Below are 18326 nucleotides of genomic sequence, written 5' to 3' on the forward strand. Positions count from 1 at the left end.
AGATTTAGGATATCCTCATCAGAATCGCTTATAATATTAAGATAATTCTTTTGTAGATTTTTCCATCTGATGAAGGTTGGCCATTTGCAAAGTATCTTGGAGCTTGTGGAAGAATGGTGGCTGTAAATTATGTTGGAGAAGAACTGTGGAGCTACTTTAATGCACCATGGGAAAAACGAGTTGACCTGGCTTGGCAATTAATGGAAATAGCAGAGCAGCTTACTAACAATGACTTTGAATTTGCACTCTACCTCCTGGACGTCAGCTTTGACAATTTTGCAGTTGGTCCTAGAGATGGGAAGGTAATCATTGTGGATGCTGAAAATGTTTTGGTTGCTGACAAAAGGTTAATTAGACAAAGTAAGTATATAACTTTTATGTTTGTTTTTGTATCCGTTTTTTCCCGTGTCAAAATAATGTTTACATTTATATGAAGCAAGTCTTGCATTTCCTTCTTAGATGGCAACCTTACATCTTTTTTTGTTTTATTTGACCAGTATCAGTAAACAAATATTGATTAATTATACATGTTCTTAGTCACAGCTTCTCCATATTTAGTAAAATATCCTTTTGGTTCAATCAGATATGCTCCGAGTGTGTATGTACACATGTCTTTTTCCACACAGTCTGCTGTTTCTGAGCATTAGGAGTCTAATGCAAAATTAAGTTGTGTATACTACTTATAGGCTGCCAGAAAGGCTGTGCTGCTCTCTGGAATGTTCCATGTTCCATTGTTCTGTGGGGTCCCTACAGTGATTTTTTTTTTTTTTCTTTTCATTAGCGCTGTAAATCTTTAGCTTTGGTTTGACATTATTATATCTCACGCAAAACTTTACTCTCCATTTCTTCGTGAGTTCTTCAAAGTGTAGGTGGGCAGAGTGTCTGAAATGTTTTTAAAATTAAATACCATAGGAATTTTAAAACATTGGGGACAATACCTATAGTTCTATAACTAACCTACTTAGTAAAGGAAAATTGAAGGGTTGTTGCTTCATGGTGAGAGTCTTAATATTTTTAATTCCCTCCCCTCCCTTTATATAAGGATCTTCTTTGTGGCACCTGGGGAATGCAGTAAATGTAACAGCAGTCTATTAATTTGACACTCTTGCATGATCCTAGCTTGATCCTGTTAAATACTATTTGGTTTTCCCAGTGCCTTGTTCTATTGGACACTCAGCAGACTAGTTTCTGGTTGTATCCTGACTGGCCTGTAGATCCTCCCACAGGGGATGGACACCCTGCTGGAGGCTTCATTCCCACTTTCCTCTCCTGCATGTGTAAATGCAGCAGCAGCTTGCACCATGCTTTTCTTTTTTAAAGTACACAAGTCAGTGGTTTTTATTATATTCACAGAATTGTACAACTTGCCTTAATTTTTAAAGTATTCATTTCAATGTTTGTAAAAAGAAATTTTTAATTGATTCTAGAGAGAGGAAGGGGGAGAGAGAGAGAGAGAAACATTGATGTGAGAAAGAAACATTGATTGGCTGCCTCCTATATGTGCCCCCACAGGAATCGAACCCACCACCTTTTAATGTAAAGGATGACACTCCAACCAACTTAGCCACACCAGCCAGGGCTAAAATTTAAAAAAAAAAAAAAATTCTTGATGTGAACATTCCTGGGATACATGTTACAATTTTACACCAACTAATTCCTGACTTGGAATGAATACAACCCTACAGCTTCTCTATTCTTACCTTTCATACAAAGAGCATTACTCCTGTGCTTTTTTAGGCATGCCTACTTATTTTCAAAAGGCTCAAGTAGGGCTGACTGAATAGTCACTTTGCAAATGGCTATATCTATATTTACCCTCTTTCTAGTAAATTGCCTGTATTTTTATCCTTCACCAGGAAATGGAGGTTTTGATGTGGCACCTCCCTTGGTATTCTTCCTTTTACTAGTACCTTCTAAGCCAGTGGTTCTCAACCTTTCTAATGCCGTGACCCTTTAATACAGTTCCTCATGTTGTGGCGACCCCCAACCATAAGATTAATTTCGTTGCTACTTCATAACTGTAATTTTGCTAATGTTATGAATTGTAATGTAAATATCTGATATGCAGATGTATTTAGGTGACCCCTGTGAAAGGGTCGTTCTACCCCCAAAGGGGTCGCGACCCACAGGTTGAGAACCGCTGTCTAAGCAGTAAAAACAATACATACTCATCCCTCTTCTTCAGACACAGTAAACAGCCTTCTTTGAGAACCTGCTGCATCAGTTGTCTTCTTTAACTTTCTACCCTCCTTAAAATCCAGTTTCTCTTACCTTCCCATAAGCAGGTTTGTTGCTTTTCAACTGTTTTTAAAATCTGCCTATCTCTGCTTCCTGAGTCTCCATTCATTCCTCAGCCATTAAAACCTCACTTAGAAATCTGCATTACCATTAGCGACCACCTAATTGGCCAATTCCTGAAGTCACTGATTAGTAAAAACTTCATGAAATTCTTTACTCCTTTGGTTTCCTTCTACTTATCACATAGTTCCTTTTTAAAAACATAAATCTGATCTTATCATTTCCTTGCTTAATACTTTTAATGATTTCCCATTGTTCTTCAAGTAAAATTATATCCGTCTGTCCATTTGTTGCCCTTGATGCCTCAGCCAAAATGGCCTTCTGGTTTCTTGAATGAACCTTTCCACTTCTGGGCTTCCCATATGCAGTTTTCTCTGCCTAAAATACCACATCTCTCTTCTATATGCTGTTAGGTACTTGTCCTTCAAGCCTTAGCTTAAATGTTAACTCTAAGAGAGACTTGACTTGACTGCTGTATGTAACTTTAGGTTGTTTCTTTCATAAGTCTTTCTACTGTTAAAAACTCCTGTTTCCTTCATAGCATTTCCTACAATTTATGATAATGTTTGTTTACTTGCTTAGTTTCTATTTCACATACTGGATTGTAAGCCAGTGAGGATAGGAGCCATGTATATAATCTGTTTTGTTTACCATTAGACACCCTGCTTGCCATAGAGCAGGCATTCAAATCATTACTTTCTGAATGAATGAGTTTCTTTCACTAACATCTCTACCCCTTAAGTTTTAATGTTCGTCTGTCAGTCTTTTTTTCCCTTTTGCTTTCAACATATTTTCAATACAATTAAGCCATTCTCTTGGCTCCACCAAACCTTTTATGCTGATGCACTCTAAATATGTATTCTGTCCCTTTGGCTTCAGTTGCATATATTACATGTCCACACCTGAATATCTCATAACCACTTTATATTTACTTTATATATATAAAATATTAATACTGTTATGTTAATAGTGTCTAGGTTTTCATCTAATTAGGACCTTAAACTTTACTCATACACTTACCTGTTAATTTCTGTCTCAAATGTTTCTACAATCTGGCTTTTTTTTTCTGGACCTCCTTTAGTTGCTGTCATCATGTTAGTCCCTCCAGTCTTCAGCCTAGAGATATCTTTCTGTAAAACAAATCATGGTCTTGATTACACAAGGTAGAACTTATTTCTCTAGCCTCTGCTATACCTCCTTCCCAGGTACCTGTCTCACACTCTAGCCACAGAGAACTTACAGTTTCCTGAACTAGCTGGATCAGTCCCTTAGGTCCATGCCTTTGTACATACTGTACCCTCGGCCTAAAATGCTGCTTTTCCTCTTTTTTTTCTTTTTTCTAAGGCTTGCTTATATTTTAAGGCCTAAATCAGATGTTCTCTCTGCGGCCTTCTACAACCCCAGACAGAAGTAGTGCTTCCTCTGTATTCCTGTGCCATACTACTGTATGCCACTTTATATGATTAGAAGGTTTCCCTCTAGACTGAACTCTTCAGTAGTAGGCACCTTGTTTGATCCTCTGCTTGGCACGGATGTGCTCCCAAGAAATCTTTATGTAAATTAATATACTTAATTGTTTAAAATTATAATACAATTTTAAGAACAAATACTATGCTAATTAGGGTATTGTCAAATTGGGAATCAATAAAAACTCTTAAAATATATTTTCCTCTTTCTGCTCTTCCTCCTTTTACAGATAAACCTGAAAATTGGGATGTATGGTATGAAAGTAAATTTGATGATTGTGATAAGGAGGCTTGCTTATCATTTTCAAAAGAAATTCTTTGTGCTCGTGCCACTGTGGACCACAATTATTATGCTGTTTGTCAGAACCTCTTATCCAGACATGCCACCTGGCGTGGCACATCTGGAGGACTCCTTCATGATCCACCAAGTGAAATTGCCAAAGATGGCCGGCTAGAGGCCTTGCTGGATGAGTGCGCCAACCCAAAGAAACGCTACGGCAGATTCCAGGCTGCAAAAGAACTGCGGGAATATCTAGCTCAATTGAGTAACAATGTGAGGTAGTCTATGGTGAACTTTTTTTTTCTCCATTTAAATAGCACTGGCTAATACTAAACCACCAAAACTATCTGGGAAAAAGAAACTTGGAAGTAATACTTTCAGAGGATGACAAACGTGCACTGATACATCTTATGGTGAACTTTTCTTTTCTCCATTTAAATAGCACTGGCTAATACTAAACCACCAAAAACTACCTGGAAAAAAGAAACTTGGAAGTAATACTTTCAGAGGATGACAAACGTGCACTGATACATCTTATGTTAACATTCATCAAAATAAGACATTACTTCAAAAACCATATGATTATTTTGCAGATCTTTTTGTTCTTACACTTTGGAAACTTGAGCTATCCTTGACTGCTTTGCCCCTTGAATGCCTGAGTGCATTAATTAATATTGTCAAGCTATTAGAAATGAATCTGATAGTTATTTTGGCTTGTGTATCAAAGGGTACTTGGTATACTTGACTTAGTTTGCATTAGTATCATGATTTTGTGAATCTCTTACATTTACTTTGAATGTCACATTAGATTGGCCTGTTTTATAGGCTACTTTTTCCTTCCTAATTTTTTTTCTATTTTTATGTTTTTCCTTCAGTCTTACACATGCAGGTTACTTTTAAATTTGGACTAGTTTTAATTCAGTGCTATGCAGTACATGTTAACCATTAGGACAGGATTTCTAGGTTTAACTGTGTTTTTTCAGGAAGCTGAATATTTTATTATGTAAATACTTTTCTTCCCACTTTCTGTGGTTTCACCATTGCATGAGCTCATTTAAGGTTATTTAACAGTTATATCACTCTGTGCCAGTAATTAGAATTGTACACTAAACATGAAGTTGGCATATGTTGCTAAATGTCATTTTGTCCTTTAAAAGGCTTTAAGAAGAGTGTGTTAGTAGTTTTCACCTTGATGTTAATTTTGACAGGAAAATATAACCCCAATATTTTTTAAATACTAACTAGTCTAAAATAGTAATGCATATGCCAAAGAAATATTAGACCTAGTCCCATGGTTAGAATTTAAAATTGGTCACTTACTCACTCTTATTGTCCTACTTGCAATATGTTCTTTATCATTATTAAGTTCATATCTCCATGGTCATTTTTTTATCTTGAAAAGTTAAGCTACTGCTTCCCAGCCTAGGCTACTTAAAGATATTCTAACTTTTATTCATCGGTAGTTTTTCAAAAGTAACATGGTGTCACCATTTGAGTCTAATCAGGCCTCATGACTTTTTATTAATGAATGGATTAGTAATTTATACTGTAGCCAGTCTGCCCAACATGGTCTTCATTACCCAGTTGTTAAACATCAAAACATAAAAAATTAAGTATGTGGATAAAAATTAATAAATATGTGAAATTTGTGGGCTTTCTTAAAAAGTTGTAATTGACATATATTGACTGTCACTAACTGATATTATTTTTGTTTGAAATCATTACTTTGTGTATGACAAAGTTTGGTGTAGTGTGCAGTATTTAGTTCTAGTTCTAGACTGACTTTATTATTTATTAATCAGAAAGTGATTAAAATATGCACAACCAAAGCCACATTTTTCTTCTGTTTTTCATGCATTTAGCAACTATTTATTGAGCCACAGCTCTGTGTCACGCATATTACTAGCTGCCACACACTGTCTGAACATGACATGGTTAAGTAACTTTACAGTGATGATTAAATATTTTTATGTAGGTATTTCTTAAATTAGGATGCTGCTGCTTTCATGTTATTTTATTATTGTGATGGAAATTCTACTTGTGCCATCTATAACCGGGTTGCTATAAAAAGAGCAGGATGTTCTTAATAAAGGTAATTCCAGTTTAAAACTGGAAGAAGGATAAGATTTCTTCATTGTAAAATAGATTGCAGTGTGTTAACTTTTATACATCAGTACATTAATATATCAACTAGCCTTCAAACATTCAGTGCTGGAAATTTTACTATGCTGATGTTTTACAACTTAGGAAAACTTTTGAGGGGAATAGGTAAAATTACTTGTCAGACATTCAAGCCTTCACTCAAAACTTCAAACAAAATAATACATTTTCAAAATGGAGCACCTTTTACATTTGATAAGTCTTCATTACCAGTCTTAGAATGCCAGTCACAGAAAGGTTGTCTTTCTGTGGCTTAGCAAACATTTATCTTACTTAAGTGATTGTGATTGCAGAATAGGAAGTGAGAGAACAGCTGCCAGCAATCAGCTGCATGAGGGAGTTTTGTAAAACTGTCATTTCCTTGTAAAATTATGTGGAATTTTCTTCAGAAAGTTGAGAAGGTAGTAAAAGAGTTAGGAATTTAACAGGGAAAATTGTATGTGAAAAGCAATAAATTTTTGTTCACTTTGCTATCAAGATATTCACTATCAGATATTTGTTATATAGCAACAATTTATATTTTTAATCATTGCCCATTAATAGGTGCAGTAAAATATTTTTGAATCAGACATTTGGGGTTTGTATGTGCATTAAAGTTGTTTTTTGTACTGTAAGTTACTGTTTAATTTGAATAATTTACCAGAACTGTCTCCCTGTGCCTTTACAATATAAAGTTGTTTCTGCAACTTTAATGCTCTTAATAAAGAACACTTTAAGAATCACACTTGTCAAACTATCTCTTATCTTCAAATACCCAAATTTTTCTTGAGTGGAAAGTGAGGTTGTATAGATGTTATTTTTTTCCCCTGCATGTATTTTGATATAATTTTCAGAAACTATCTGTGTGGGCATGGTTTTTCTGTAATCATGACATTTTTAACTTTTACCACTAAAATGGTATTAAACTATATTATCGAATTTTTCAAATGTATACAAAAGAATAATATAAGGAACAATAGTGTAACTATGGTTAATACTAACTTCAAAACATGTGGCCAAACTTGTTTCTGTATCTCAACTTACTTGCCACTAGCTTATTTTAAGAAAATCTGAGATACTTGAGTCCAGTGTTTTATACATTAGGTATTCTCTCCTCCAACAAAACCACAGTGTATTTCACATCTAAAAATTTAACAGTAACACCTCAATATCACTAAAGCAAAACAACTCAAATACCACTGGTGGTGTATAAAAAGCTCAAGACCCAACTGCAAGTATTTGATGACCAATAAACATAACAAAAATGGATTGTAACAGTTTAAATATGTAAATTATGCATTCAAAATGATAATAGCAATAAGAAATGAACAAATGTAGTCATTTTTGGAAGGATATTGAGGAATTATTCTGAAAACTGGTATCTGGGAAAGAAAGAAGCATTTATATGCCTTACCCCCCAAGTAATTAGATAGTTGAAGGGGAAAAAAAATCTGTGGGATATGTAGAATTATTCCGGTTAATGCAGAAGGAGTGTTGTTAAAATATTGCTCTTTTGCAATTCTTAATTGACAAGTGCTAGGCAATGATTATCAATAGCTGCAAACATTATTAATTGAAAAGGAGTGGATCAGGAGGTCAAGACCTGAATTTACTAGTCAATCTCGATGTGCTTTCCAGTACAACCCAGTGAAAAGGAGCAACCAGCACCACCTGTGAGGTGTCTTCCCAGGAAAAAAACAAAAAACCTGCATCTGATCAAGCCCCCAGATCTATCTGATAATGAGAAACACCCAGCACAGAGGAACATGTTAGAGGCGTCCATGGGATGCAGTCCAGAGAGTCCAGAATGGGCAATTTTACAGGGTATATAACTTGGTTTTGTTTAACAAATGCAAGGAAAAGAGGGAGGGAGGCTTTGCATTAAAGGAGACTTGGGTAGCCCATAAAGTAAATGCAAAGGTTACCTTTCTATCCTTTTTAAAACAAAGTGGAAACAAAATTTGAACCATAGATGAATGTCTTGGGTAACCTTATCTACTTTAATTTTGCACTTGCTTTGGTATGTGGAAAAAACTTAAAGAACCTATTGTATACTGTAGATGTTATAGCTATAGTTCATTATACTAGATAGCTGTGTGTCTAAATTTTGTAATAGAACATTTTAGTTCTTTTTCTTTTGAAAAGTATTTGCCCACGATCACAAAAATAAGTAGTAGCAGACCTGGGGGTCAACACGGATTTTCCAATTGCACAGTGGTCGGCAAACTCATTAGTCAACAGAGCCAAATATCAACAGTACAACGATTGAAATTTCTTTTGAGAGGCAAATTTTTAAAACTTAAACTATATAGGTAGGTACATTGTTATTAACTTAATTAGGGTACTCCTAAGCTTAGGAAGAGCCACAATCAAGGGGCCAAAGAGCCGCATGTAGCTCGCGGGCCACAGTTTGCCGACCACTGGCCTACAATATTATACTAGACGAGGATGCAGTGTTTTAGAACCAGAAGCATATAGTTGAAGGCAAGATCATATAATTGTAAAAACTCATATGCATTTCCTCAATTATTAAGTTAGGGGAATAAAGGATTTGTGAGGGCAAGAAAAGGAAGAGAAATCCCAAGTGAGATAGAGACAAGGTGAAAAAGAAGTAAAGTTTAAGGGACATGGGGAGAAGAGGGTAGAAAACGAGAAAAATAATGGAAAATAAAGGGTGGTAAGACCTTTTCTCCTTTGACCTCAAAACTTTAGATCTCTCAAATATCTATAGATTACTTAGATTATTCTTCTCATTATGAGTTTACTAATATATTCTGTTTCTAGGGAACTACCTCAGCCTTTTAGATTTTTTAATTATTCTACAAATATTGTTGAAACTAGGCAGAGCCTTATACTCTAAGTTTTAAGAATACATACTTGTAAGAAAGTTTACCTTGCAAGGTGACAGACTTTTAAAAATAAGCTCATGGTATTCAGTCAAATTTAGGATTTTGTCAATTTTAGCTTTACTTTTCTATGTATATCACAGATGTTTAGATGACTCAAGACATTGAAAGAAGTCACTAGGCTGTGAGATGAAGATATGACTAACAGCTCTAGCCAGTTTGGCTCAGTGGATAGAGCCCGGGACCCTTTGGTCAATTCCAGTCAAGGTCATGTACCTTGTTTGCAAGCTCTTCACTGGCCTGGACCCTGGTCAGGGCTCCTGCAGGAGGCAACCAATAGATGTATTTCTCTCACATTAATATTTCTCTCTCTGTCTTTCCCTCTCTCCCCCACTCTCCCTAAAAATCAATGGGAAAAATATCCTCGGCTGAGGGTTAAAAGAAAAGATATGACTCACAGAAGTGATGCTCTCTTCCTCTCACTATCAAATCAATTAAAAAAAATTTTTTTTTATGAGGCTTGAGAGAAGTAATGATACCCTCTTACCTTTCTGCCTAATTTAGAATAAATTAAGAGTCAAATGCAGGAATCAAGAAGATGGAGAATAACCCAACTGGCATGGCTCAGTGGTTGAATGTTGACCTATGAACCCTGAGGTCATTGTTCGATTCCCAGTCAGGGCACATGCCCAGGTTATGGGCTCAATCCCCAGTGGGGGGCATGCAGGAGGTAGCTGATGAGTGATTCTCTCATTGTTGATGTTTCTATCTCTTCCTCTCCCTCTCTGAAATCAATAAAATTGACCCTCACTGCTCTGTGCCTGATAGGGGGGAGCTCCCCAACCCCCTGACCAGCCCTGCTCTGTGTGTGACAGGGTGCGGCGTCCCAACCCCCCATGGGCCCTACTCAGTGTGTGACGGGGTGGAGCCGCAACCTCCCCATCGGCCCTGCCCTGAGTGTGACAGGGGGGAGTGCCCCAACCCCCTGATCAGCCCTGCTCTGTGGGTGACAGGGGGAGTGCCCCAACCCCCTGATCCGCCCTGCTCTGTGCGTGACAGGGGATGGCACCGCAACCTCCCCATCGACCCTGCCTTGAGTATGACAGGGGGCGGTGCCCCAACCCCCCAATCGGCCCTACCCTGAGCGTGACTGAGGGTGGCATCGCAACCTCCTGATCCGCCCTGCTCTGTGCATGACAGGGGGCGGCGCCCCAACTCCCCAATAGGCCCTGCTCTGAGCCTGACAAGGGGCTGCGGGGCAGGCACCTAGGGATTGGGCCTGCCCTCTGCCACCCAGGAGCGGGCCTAAGCCAGCAGGTCGTTATCTCCCGAGGGGTCCCAGACTGTGAGAGGGCACAAGTGGGGCTGAGGGATACCCACCCCCCCCCCCCGCAGTGCACAAATTTTTGTGCACTGGGCCTCTAGTCCTATCTAATAAAAGAGAAACATGCAAATTGACCATAACCCTGACACCCTTCCCATTGGCTAATCAGCGGGATATGCAAATTAACTGCCAACCAAGATGGCGGCCGGCAGCCAGGCAGCTGAAGCGAATAGGAGGCTTGCTTGCTCCAGTGAAGGAGGAAGCCGATGTTCCCAGCCTGCCACTGCCGGCCTCTGGGCTGCAACTCTAAGCAACTATGTTGCAATTATAGAACCTAAACAAACTCCAGAAACCTGCTTTCAGCCAGCCGGGCTTCAGCCAGCAGGACCGCAACAGTGTTACAATTATAGAACCCAAACAAACCCAGATACCTGCTTTCAGCAGCCGAGGTTTCAGAGCTTCAGAACTAAAGCCAGCTCTCAGCTCCAGTGACAGCCATAGAAGGTAAATAAATCCAGAATAAAAAAGAAAAAGAAAAAAAGGAGAGGTTGGGAGCTTCAGTCGCCTGCCAGCCTGAAAACGGCCCTCAGCCCCTCACCCAGACTGGCCAGGCACCCCAATGGGGACCCCCACCCTGAAGGGGGTGTGACCAGCTGCAAACAGCCATCATCCCCTCATCCAGGCTGGCCAGGCACCCAAGTGGGGACCCCCACCTTGAAACAACAAGATGGTGGCTAATTTGCATACTGAAGGAGGGCGGCAGCAGGCAAGGCTGTCCATGGTCTGGGACCCGGATCTGTGACCCTGCCGGGCGGGGGGCAGCGCTAGAGGCTGTCCGAGGTCCCGGGACCCGGATCCGTGACCCTTCCTGGCAGGGTGGCAGCTCGCACAGGGGCGGATCGGCCAGGGTTGGGCAGGGCAGGACACCTGGCTTCCGCCCAGCCCCAGTCACTCTGGGCAGGTGAGCAGCGCAGAGAGCCTCTGGACAGGGGAGGCAGGCCGGCGGAGGGCGGCCTGTACTCCCCACATGGCGGTGGTGACAGCTGTGAGCGCGCCAAGCGGAGCCTGCAGGCTGAGCTGAAGTAGCGCCTGCAGGCCATCAGCGCCCAGGAGTGGCTGAGCAAGATCCGCCTCCTGGCCCAGAAGGTGCAGGATCGCAGGGACAGCCACCGTGACGGGCCAGACTGACATCCTCCTGGCCGCACCACGGGGGTTTGCGGATCTGCAAAGCCAGAGGCCTCTGGTGTGCACATCCTCCCCTGGTGTGCGAACATCCCCCAGCACACTGTCACCCTCCCACGCCTGCAACAGTTGCAAACCAAGGCATGCACAAGTTCCCCCCGCCTCTCCACCACACTTCCATCAACCCAGCATGCCTAACACCCCCACAGGATGTGCACACATCCCCTCTGATGCGCTCACATCCTTTGGAGAGTGTCTGGGTGTTCTGGGTGCTGAGGGTGGGTGCCTGTGAGATGACAGTGAGAGGGCAGAGTGGTGATGCCCTGTTCCCACGGAGGCCAGTGCAGCTATGAGATCACCTCTGGGGGGTTAATGCAGGTGCTGAGGCAGGAGCAGGTGCAGATAGACACACCTGGTGGGCACGGGCAGCCCACGCTGAGGTGCCTTCGGTCAGAGTTCAAGATCAAGAACCCAGAGGCGGAGAGGAATTCCGTCCTCTCAGTGAAACAGTGGGATAGTCGGGGTGACTGTAGAGGAGGAATGTGCACTTTGAGTGCCAGCACCCATGAGCGAAGGCTGCCCTGACTGAGCCTTGCTTGCTTGGGGCCTAGCACACTCCTGCCGGGCAGCGGGTGACAGGACGTGCTTTTCCGAATTAATGAGAGAAAACGTTGATTCTCCTGCTGCCCACAAAGGTGGAAAGTGAAGTGGGGAGACATGCGGGAGTGAGCGAGGTTCCCTGTCTGGGGGTTCCAAATCTGCTGTTGGTTTCTTTCACTGCTGACTAGAGATATACTGGGTGTCCCCCCAAAATGTATACACACTTTGAATACCTACTAATTCCAATGGTTTTAAGCATAAGAAAGAAACAACAATGGAGCTGTTATCTGTTAAAAGTGTGGGTACAAACAGGTAGTTGTACATTCCCTGAGGGGCTTCAGATTGGAGAGGGTGAAGGCCAGACTGAGGGGCCCCTTCCCCTCTACCCCAGTGCACGAATTTCGTGCACCGGGCTACTAGTATATATATAAAAGCCTAAGTGACTGGCCGACTGTTCACCCAGCCAGCCGGTAGCTATGACACACACTGACCACTAGGGGGAAGACGTTCAACGCAGGAGCTGCTGAGCTGTGGTGACTTGGCATCTGCAGTTCTTGGGTGATGTATCCGGAACCAGAGAGGAGGGAGCCTGATTCTGGGGTGTGTCACCCGAGAACTGCCCTCTCGCAATCTGGGACCCCTCAGGGGATGTTGGAGAGCTGGTTTTGGCCCAATCCCCGCAGGCCAGGCTGAGGGACCCCACTGGTGCATGAATCTGTGCACCAGGCCTCTAGCCCATTGGCTCCCCACTTCGGGTCTGGCTCCCCACCAGGCCTCTAGCCAATTGCAGAGGTCATGGGTCTGGCCCTTACAGAAACTTTTCAACTCAATTAGCTAAATGATGAGACTTGCAGGACCTACTGGCTGCGGCCCTGACATCTGGCGCCCGCGCCGGCCCATCTGCTTAATATCAATTTCCAGTGGAGGCACTGAATTTTTCCGCTTCCATTCTTGGCTGGGAAACCGGCCACAGCTTCCCTTCTTCCAGGCAGACAGTAGTGTCAGCAAGCAACCTCCAGGGAGGGAAGGAGGCGAAGGAGCAGCTCAGATGGGAAGAAGGAAGTTCCCCGCCGCCATAGGACTCTGCCTGGGCTGAAGGGCCTGAGTGGAAGCCTGACATTGAGCAGGGTCCTGCCCCAGGATGACTAGATTCCAGGCTAAGTAAATCCTGCTTGCTAAATAATTGCACTTTGCAGCTAAATGCCCACAAGGCGTCAGTTACCACCAAATTTAGGGTAAAGTGAGATGAAAGAAGCAAGGCAGATATAGAAAGTGATATAGTATTGGAAGAAGAGAGGAGGGAGCCTGATTCCAGGGTGTATCACCTGAGAACTGCCCTCTCGCAATCTGGGAACCCTCGGGGGATGTTGGAGAGCCAATTTCAGCCCATCCCTGCAGGCCAGGCAGAGGGACCCCACCGGTGCACAAATCCATGCACCGGGCCTCTAGTATGTGTGTGTGTGTGTGTGTGTGTGTGTGTGTGTGTGTGTGTGTATGATGGAGGATTTTACCTATGCTATTGATAAAGCTGTTGGACAGCATGGCCTTTGTCCATCATAACAGTAGTTTTCCAAATACTGTATTCTGCAATTAATCTTTCCCATTTTTATCCCAGGCAGAGTGGGAAGACAACAGATTTGTCATTGAAGCTCTGTGTGGAAAGCACACCTGGAGAAGCAGAGAATTGGCAATTCATAAGGAAAGAGAAAGTGGCTGGATACACAGGTCTACCAGTAATTGCCTTTCCCAAACTCACTAGTTAGATGGGTCTCTAGGGAGGGGACAAGGTAGGTCAAGAGAGCCACCTAGAAACATGAGTCAGAAGTCCATGTCTTCCTTTCCCCAACACTCCAGCTCTAGCCTAGTGAAGCAGACTACTTCGCTAATAAGTTTGTGGCCATTTAATGTTTGTGTAAACTGCTTCTTCTTTTCCTTTGCTCATTTTTAAAAGCTGGTTGATAAGTCTCTTGTTTTGTAGGAGTGCTTCATCTTATTAAGGTTTTAATTTTTGGTTAATTGTTGTAATTACTGTATTTATTAAATCTAAGATGCCATTGAATGCAAGATATTACTCCTAAGGGGAGGGAAGTTTAAAAAACACAAACTATGTCGCAATAAGTCTTATTACTTAACATTTTTATTTTATACTAGCTCGTTGCTGTGGCTCAGTCTGGTTAAATGGAAAAGAAAGAAAAGAGAAAGCACACGTTTCTAATATGTTTAATTTCACAATGCTTGTGGGTATACAATATTTTTTGTTGTTCCAAAAGACTGGCCTAACCCATATCATTTGAGAAGAATGTTTCAAAAATAGAAAAAAAGTGACCTCTTGTTTTGTTTATTTTTTACTATTTTTACTTATACAGGTAATTATTTTATAATTTAAAAATATTAAAGAAGAACTAAAAGTCTTCTCTGAGTTCTACCAATAGAGATTGTCTGGTTTGCCAACTCTAGAACACGCAACATATAATTGTCCATGTGAGAAGCAATCCGTGTCTAGATCTAAACTGCACAATTCTAAAGATTGGCCCTGAGCTTTGTTGATGGTGATTGCAAACGACAATCGAATTGGGAATTGCAATCTCTTAAATTGAAATGGCATATCCGTTGGAATCATAGGAATGCGAGGAATGAGGACATCTTCACCTTTGAAAGGTCCTGTCAAGATTGTTGCTTCTATGACGTTGCTCATTAATTTTTTTACTGCAAGCCGCGTGCCGTTGCAAAGCTTTGGCTGGTTGATATTTCGCAACGTAATAATTGGCACGCCGATTTTCAATTGCAGTACGTGCGGTGGCGTGGCATCCCTGGCAGATCGAGTGAATTCAAAAATTCTGTTGGATAATTAACCGCTTCATCTGCTTCCACAACAGTGTGGACAGACTTGTATGTGACTGCCTCGCTTTGAATGTTAGACTGAATAATATTGTTAAGTTCGTAGACATCTTTGTTCTTGGCCACAAGAATAGCTCGTTCACTCAGCCAATCGTGATTCTTATAATTGGTTTGAATATTGGGAAATACTTTTTCAACCAATTCTTCTTTTGACGTCATTAAATTGCAGAAGTTATGAGGCATGAAATTCGTCCTGAGGTCAGATCAACCGGCACCTTTCCATTCCCAATTTCCAGCAATTGATGTGAGAATATCTCAGCTGATCGATCGTTTTGCAGCTGGACACGCATATTTGTACTTAATTTTATCTACAATTTATAATTGTAAACAGAAACATTGAAATGGAATCGTTAAATATTTAGTATAGCGTGTGTTGCTTTTACGTCCAACAGATGGCGCTGTTTTTCAAAAAAGCATGTTTTTACCTGTCACAGGTGTGACATCTATATAATAGTAGGTATATAGGTATATAAAAACATGCACGTATTCAAATGCAACGTTGTGTCAAAATTTCAAAGCAATCGGTGAAGAACTTTCGGAGATTTAAGATTTTGAACAAACGAACATTTACATTTTTATTTATATAGATGTATTGAAAGAATTTGTTTAGACTTTTTGTGTGTATATTTAAGGGGGGGAACCATAAGCGAAATAGATGGGCTAAGGTATTTGCAAATATTTTTATTATTTTTTAAAATCTTTTTTTAAAATCCTCACCCAAGGTTATTTTTCCATTGATTTCTAGAGAGAGTAGAAGGGAGAGAGGAGAGAGGGAGGAAGAGAGAGAGAGAGAGAGAGAGAGAGAGAGAGAGAGAAATACTGATTGATTGCCTCCCACACGCTCTCCTACCTACCGGGGCTGAGGAACCTGCAACCAGGTACATGCCCTTGATCAGGAATCCAACCCAGGATTTTTCAGTCTGAGAGCTGATGCTCTAACCACTGAGTAACCGGCCAGGGCGTTTGCATTTTTTTTTTTTTCAGAAAAAGAAAGAAAAGGAAAAGGTTTATTGCGTCCCTGGGAGACCCACGGACCCCAAAGACAGGGCACGTGGATTCATGCCAACGGTGGGGCGGGGGGTGCTTTTTTAATACTGCGGTTGGGTGAGGAGCGGGGACATGAGCTGAGGTATTCAGTTGAGGAAGTTTCAGCTGCAGGGGGTCAGCAAGGTATTCAGGAAGGAGTCAGTATCTGTGTGGGGGTCGTGTTGATTCAGGGAGAAGAAGCCGGTATCTGTGTCTGGCATGCTGATCTGTTAGAAATGCCAGGGAGAGTCCATTATCTCATCACACGTCTGCATGTGTCCGATCCTGGGCTCTCTCCGACCTAACATCCTGGCCTTTTGGTGATAGAGGACGCCGACTCATTCTGACTACTTCCAGCTGGCCAGGGACATCGAGGGGGGCATTTTAAAGGCCAGGGTTAGGCAGAGGCAGATCGGAGGGCAGCCGAGTGTAGGGATGGAGCAGGAGCTGATTCACAGTCACCCGTGACATCTCCGTGATCCGGGAGCAGATGAACTTGAAGAGACAGGGGGCTGCCGGGTGACTTCTTTGCTGTTCTGGTAGTAGGTTTCACGGACCTTGAACCTCCACACATAAGCAGGTGGGGGTGGGTTTAGGTTGCTCAGGGTTTTTCTCGGGGTTCTGAAACAGGCTGACAATGGTCCTTCCGCCGCCATGCATGCAGACAGGCCTCTGCAAATTTTTTAAACTCAGAGGTCACCCACTCTCTTGAGTGACTGACTTCTCTTTTCAGAGCCCTCACTGTACTTGTTTTCCCGCACTATATATTACCCTGTGTGTCTTCAAGAATATTGCAGCCACATTTCTCCTGAGCAATTCAGTGCTGTTCCCAGAATATTTTCTCAAGCCATAGCCGCCAATTCTGATGCTGACACTTTGTTGTACTTAGTAGTGGATGTAACAAGCTTTCAGATGGAAAAAAAAAAACCCTGTTATCCTTAAATGACTCTTGAACAGTGTGTTGATTGAAGTGTTTAGGGGTAGCACCTCTCCAATAATAATGAAATAACAGCCAGATTTGGACTTGTGCAGACAATGACTTCATTTCACAACTACTGCCTGGCAGACAACAAACTTAAGTCACCATTGATGGTAAAATGAATGTTGATTTCAGGTATGTAAAAATGTAAAGAAATGTTTATTATAATTGATGAATTAGAGTGGTGGTTTTTTTTTTTTTAAGTGTATCATGATGCATCGTTTTTTACCTTTCTTTTTTGTGGTAAAACAAAATTAGTCATCTAACTATTTTAAGTGTACAATTCAGTGGTATTAATTACACTCACAATGCTGTGCATCCATCACCACTATTTCCAAATTTTTCATCATCCCAAAGAAAGCTTTACCCATTAAACAATAACTCACCACTTCCCCTTTTCCTAGTCCATGGTAATTTCTAATTTAATTTCTGTCTCTATGCATTTGCCTATTCTACATATTTTATACTAGAGGCCCGGTGCACGAAATTCATGCAGGGGGGATGTGTGTGTCCCTCAGCCCAGCCTGCATCCTCTCCAATTTGGGACCCCTCGAGGGATGTCCAACTGCCCGTTTAGGCCCGATCCTCATGGGATCGGGCCTAAACGAGCAGTCGGACATCCCTCACACAATCCAGGAATGCTGGCTCCCAACCGCTCGTCTGCCTGCCTGCCTGATTGCTCCTAACTGCTTCTGCCTGCAAGCCTGGTCACCCCCTAACCACTCCCCTGCCAGCCTGATCGACGCTTAAACTGCTCCCCTGCCGACCCAATTGCCCCTAACTGCCCTCCCCTGCTGGCTGGTCACCCCTAACTGCCCTTCCCTGCCAGCCCGATCACCCCTAACTGCCCTCCCCTGCAGGCCTGATCACCTCCAACTGCCTTCCCTTGCAGGCCTGGTCCCTCCCAACTGCCCTCCCCTGTTGGCCATCTTGTGTCCACATGGGGGCGGCCACCTTGTATGTTAGAGTGATGGTTAATTTGCATATTACTCTTTTTTTAGATAGGATAAGTGGAATCATACAACAGTTGTCCTTTTGTGCCTGGCTTCTTTCATCTAGCATAATTTTTTCAAGGTTCATTCATGTTGTAGTATATATCAGAATTTTATTCCTTACTATGGCTGATGGGAGCAATGATGAGTATGAGTGAATTGGAAGCAATGCATCTTCAACAGTGCCTACACAGGTTTACATCTCACAAGTGCAAGAGCTGCCAGAGGTTCTTTAGAACAGAGTGATTAGCTGCTGTAAATAATCTAAGGATAACGCTAAGCCCAGAGTTACTGAA

At 42.0% G+C, this 18326-nt stretch overlaps 1 protein-coding gene across 1 annotated transcript in view; it reads left to right on the forward strand.

Moving 5' to 3' along the window:
- The window catches only part of CUNH3orf58 (chromosome unknown C3orf58 homolog), a 38975-nt gene extending 32049 nt beyond the window's left edge, over window positions 1–6926 (forward strand). The window contains 2 exon segments of the mRNA XM_006085784.3: window positions 57–360; window positions 3995–6926. Of these exon segments, the coding sequence (XP_006085846.1) occupies window positions 57–360; window positions 3995–4326 (636 nt within the window). The 3' untranslated portion in view covers window positions 4327–6926.
- The last annotated feature ends 11400 nt before the right edge of the window (window positions 6927–18326 follow it).

This window comes from Myotis lucifugus, unplaced genomic scaffold (assembly GCF_000147115.1).
Source record: "Myotis lucifugus unplaced genomic scaffold, Myoluc2.0 scaffold_21, whole genome shotgun sequence".
NCBI classification, from domain to species: Eukaryota; Metazoa; Chordata; class Mammalia; order Chiroptera; family Vespertilionidae; genus Myotis; species Myotis lucifugus.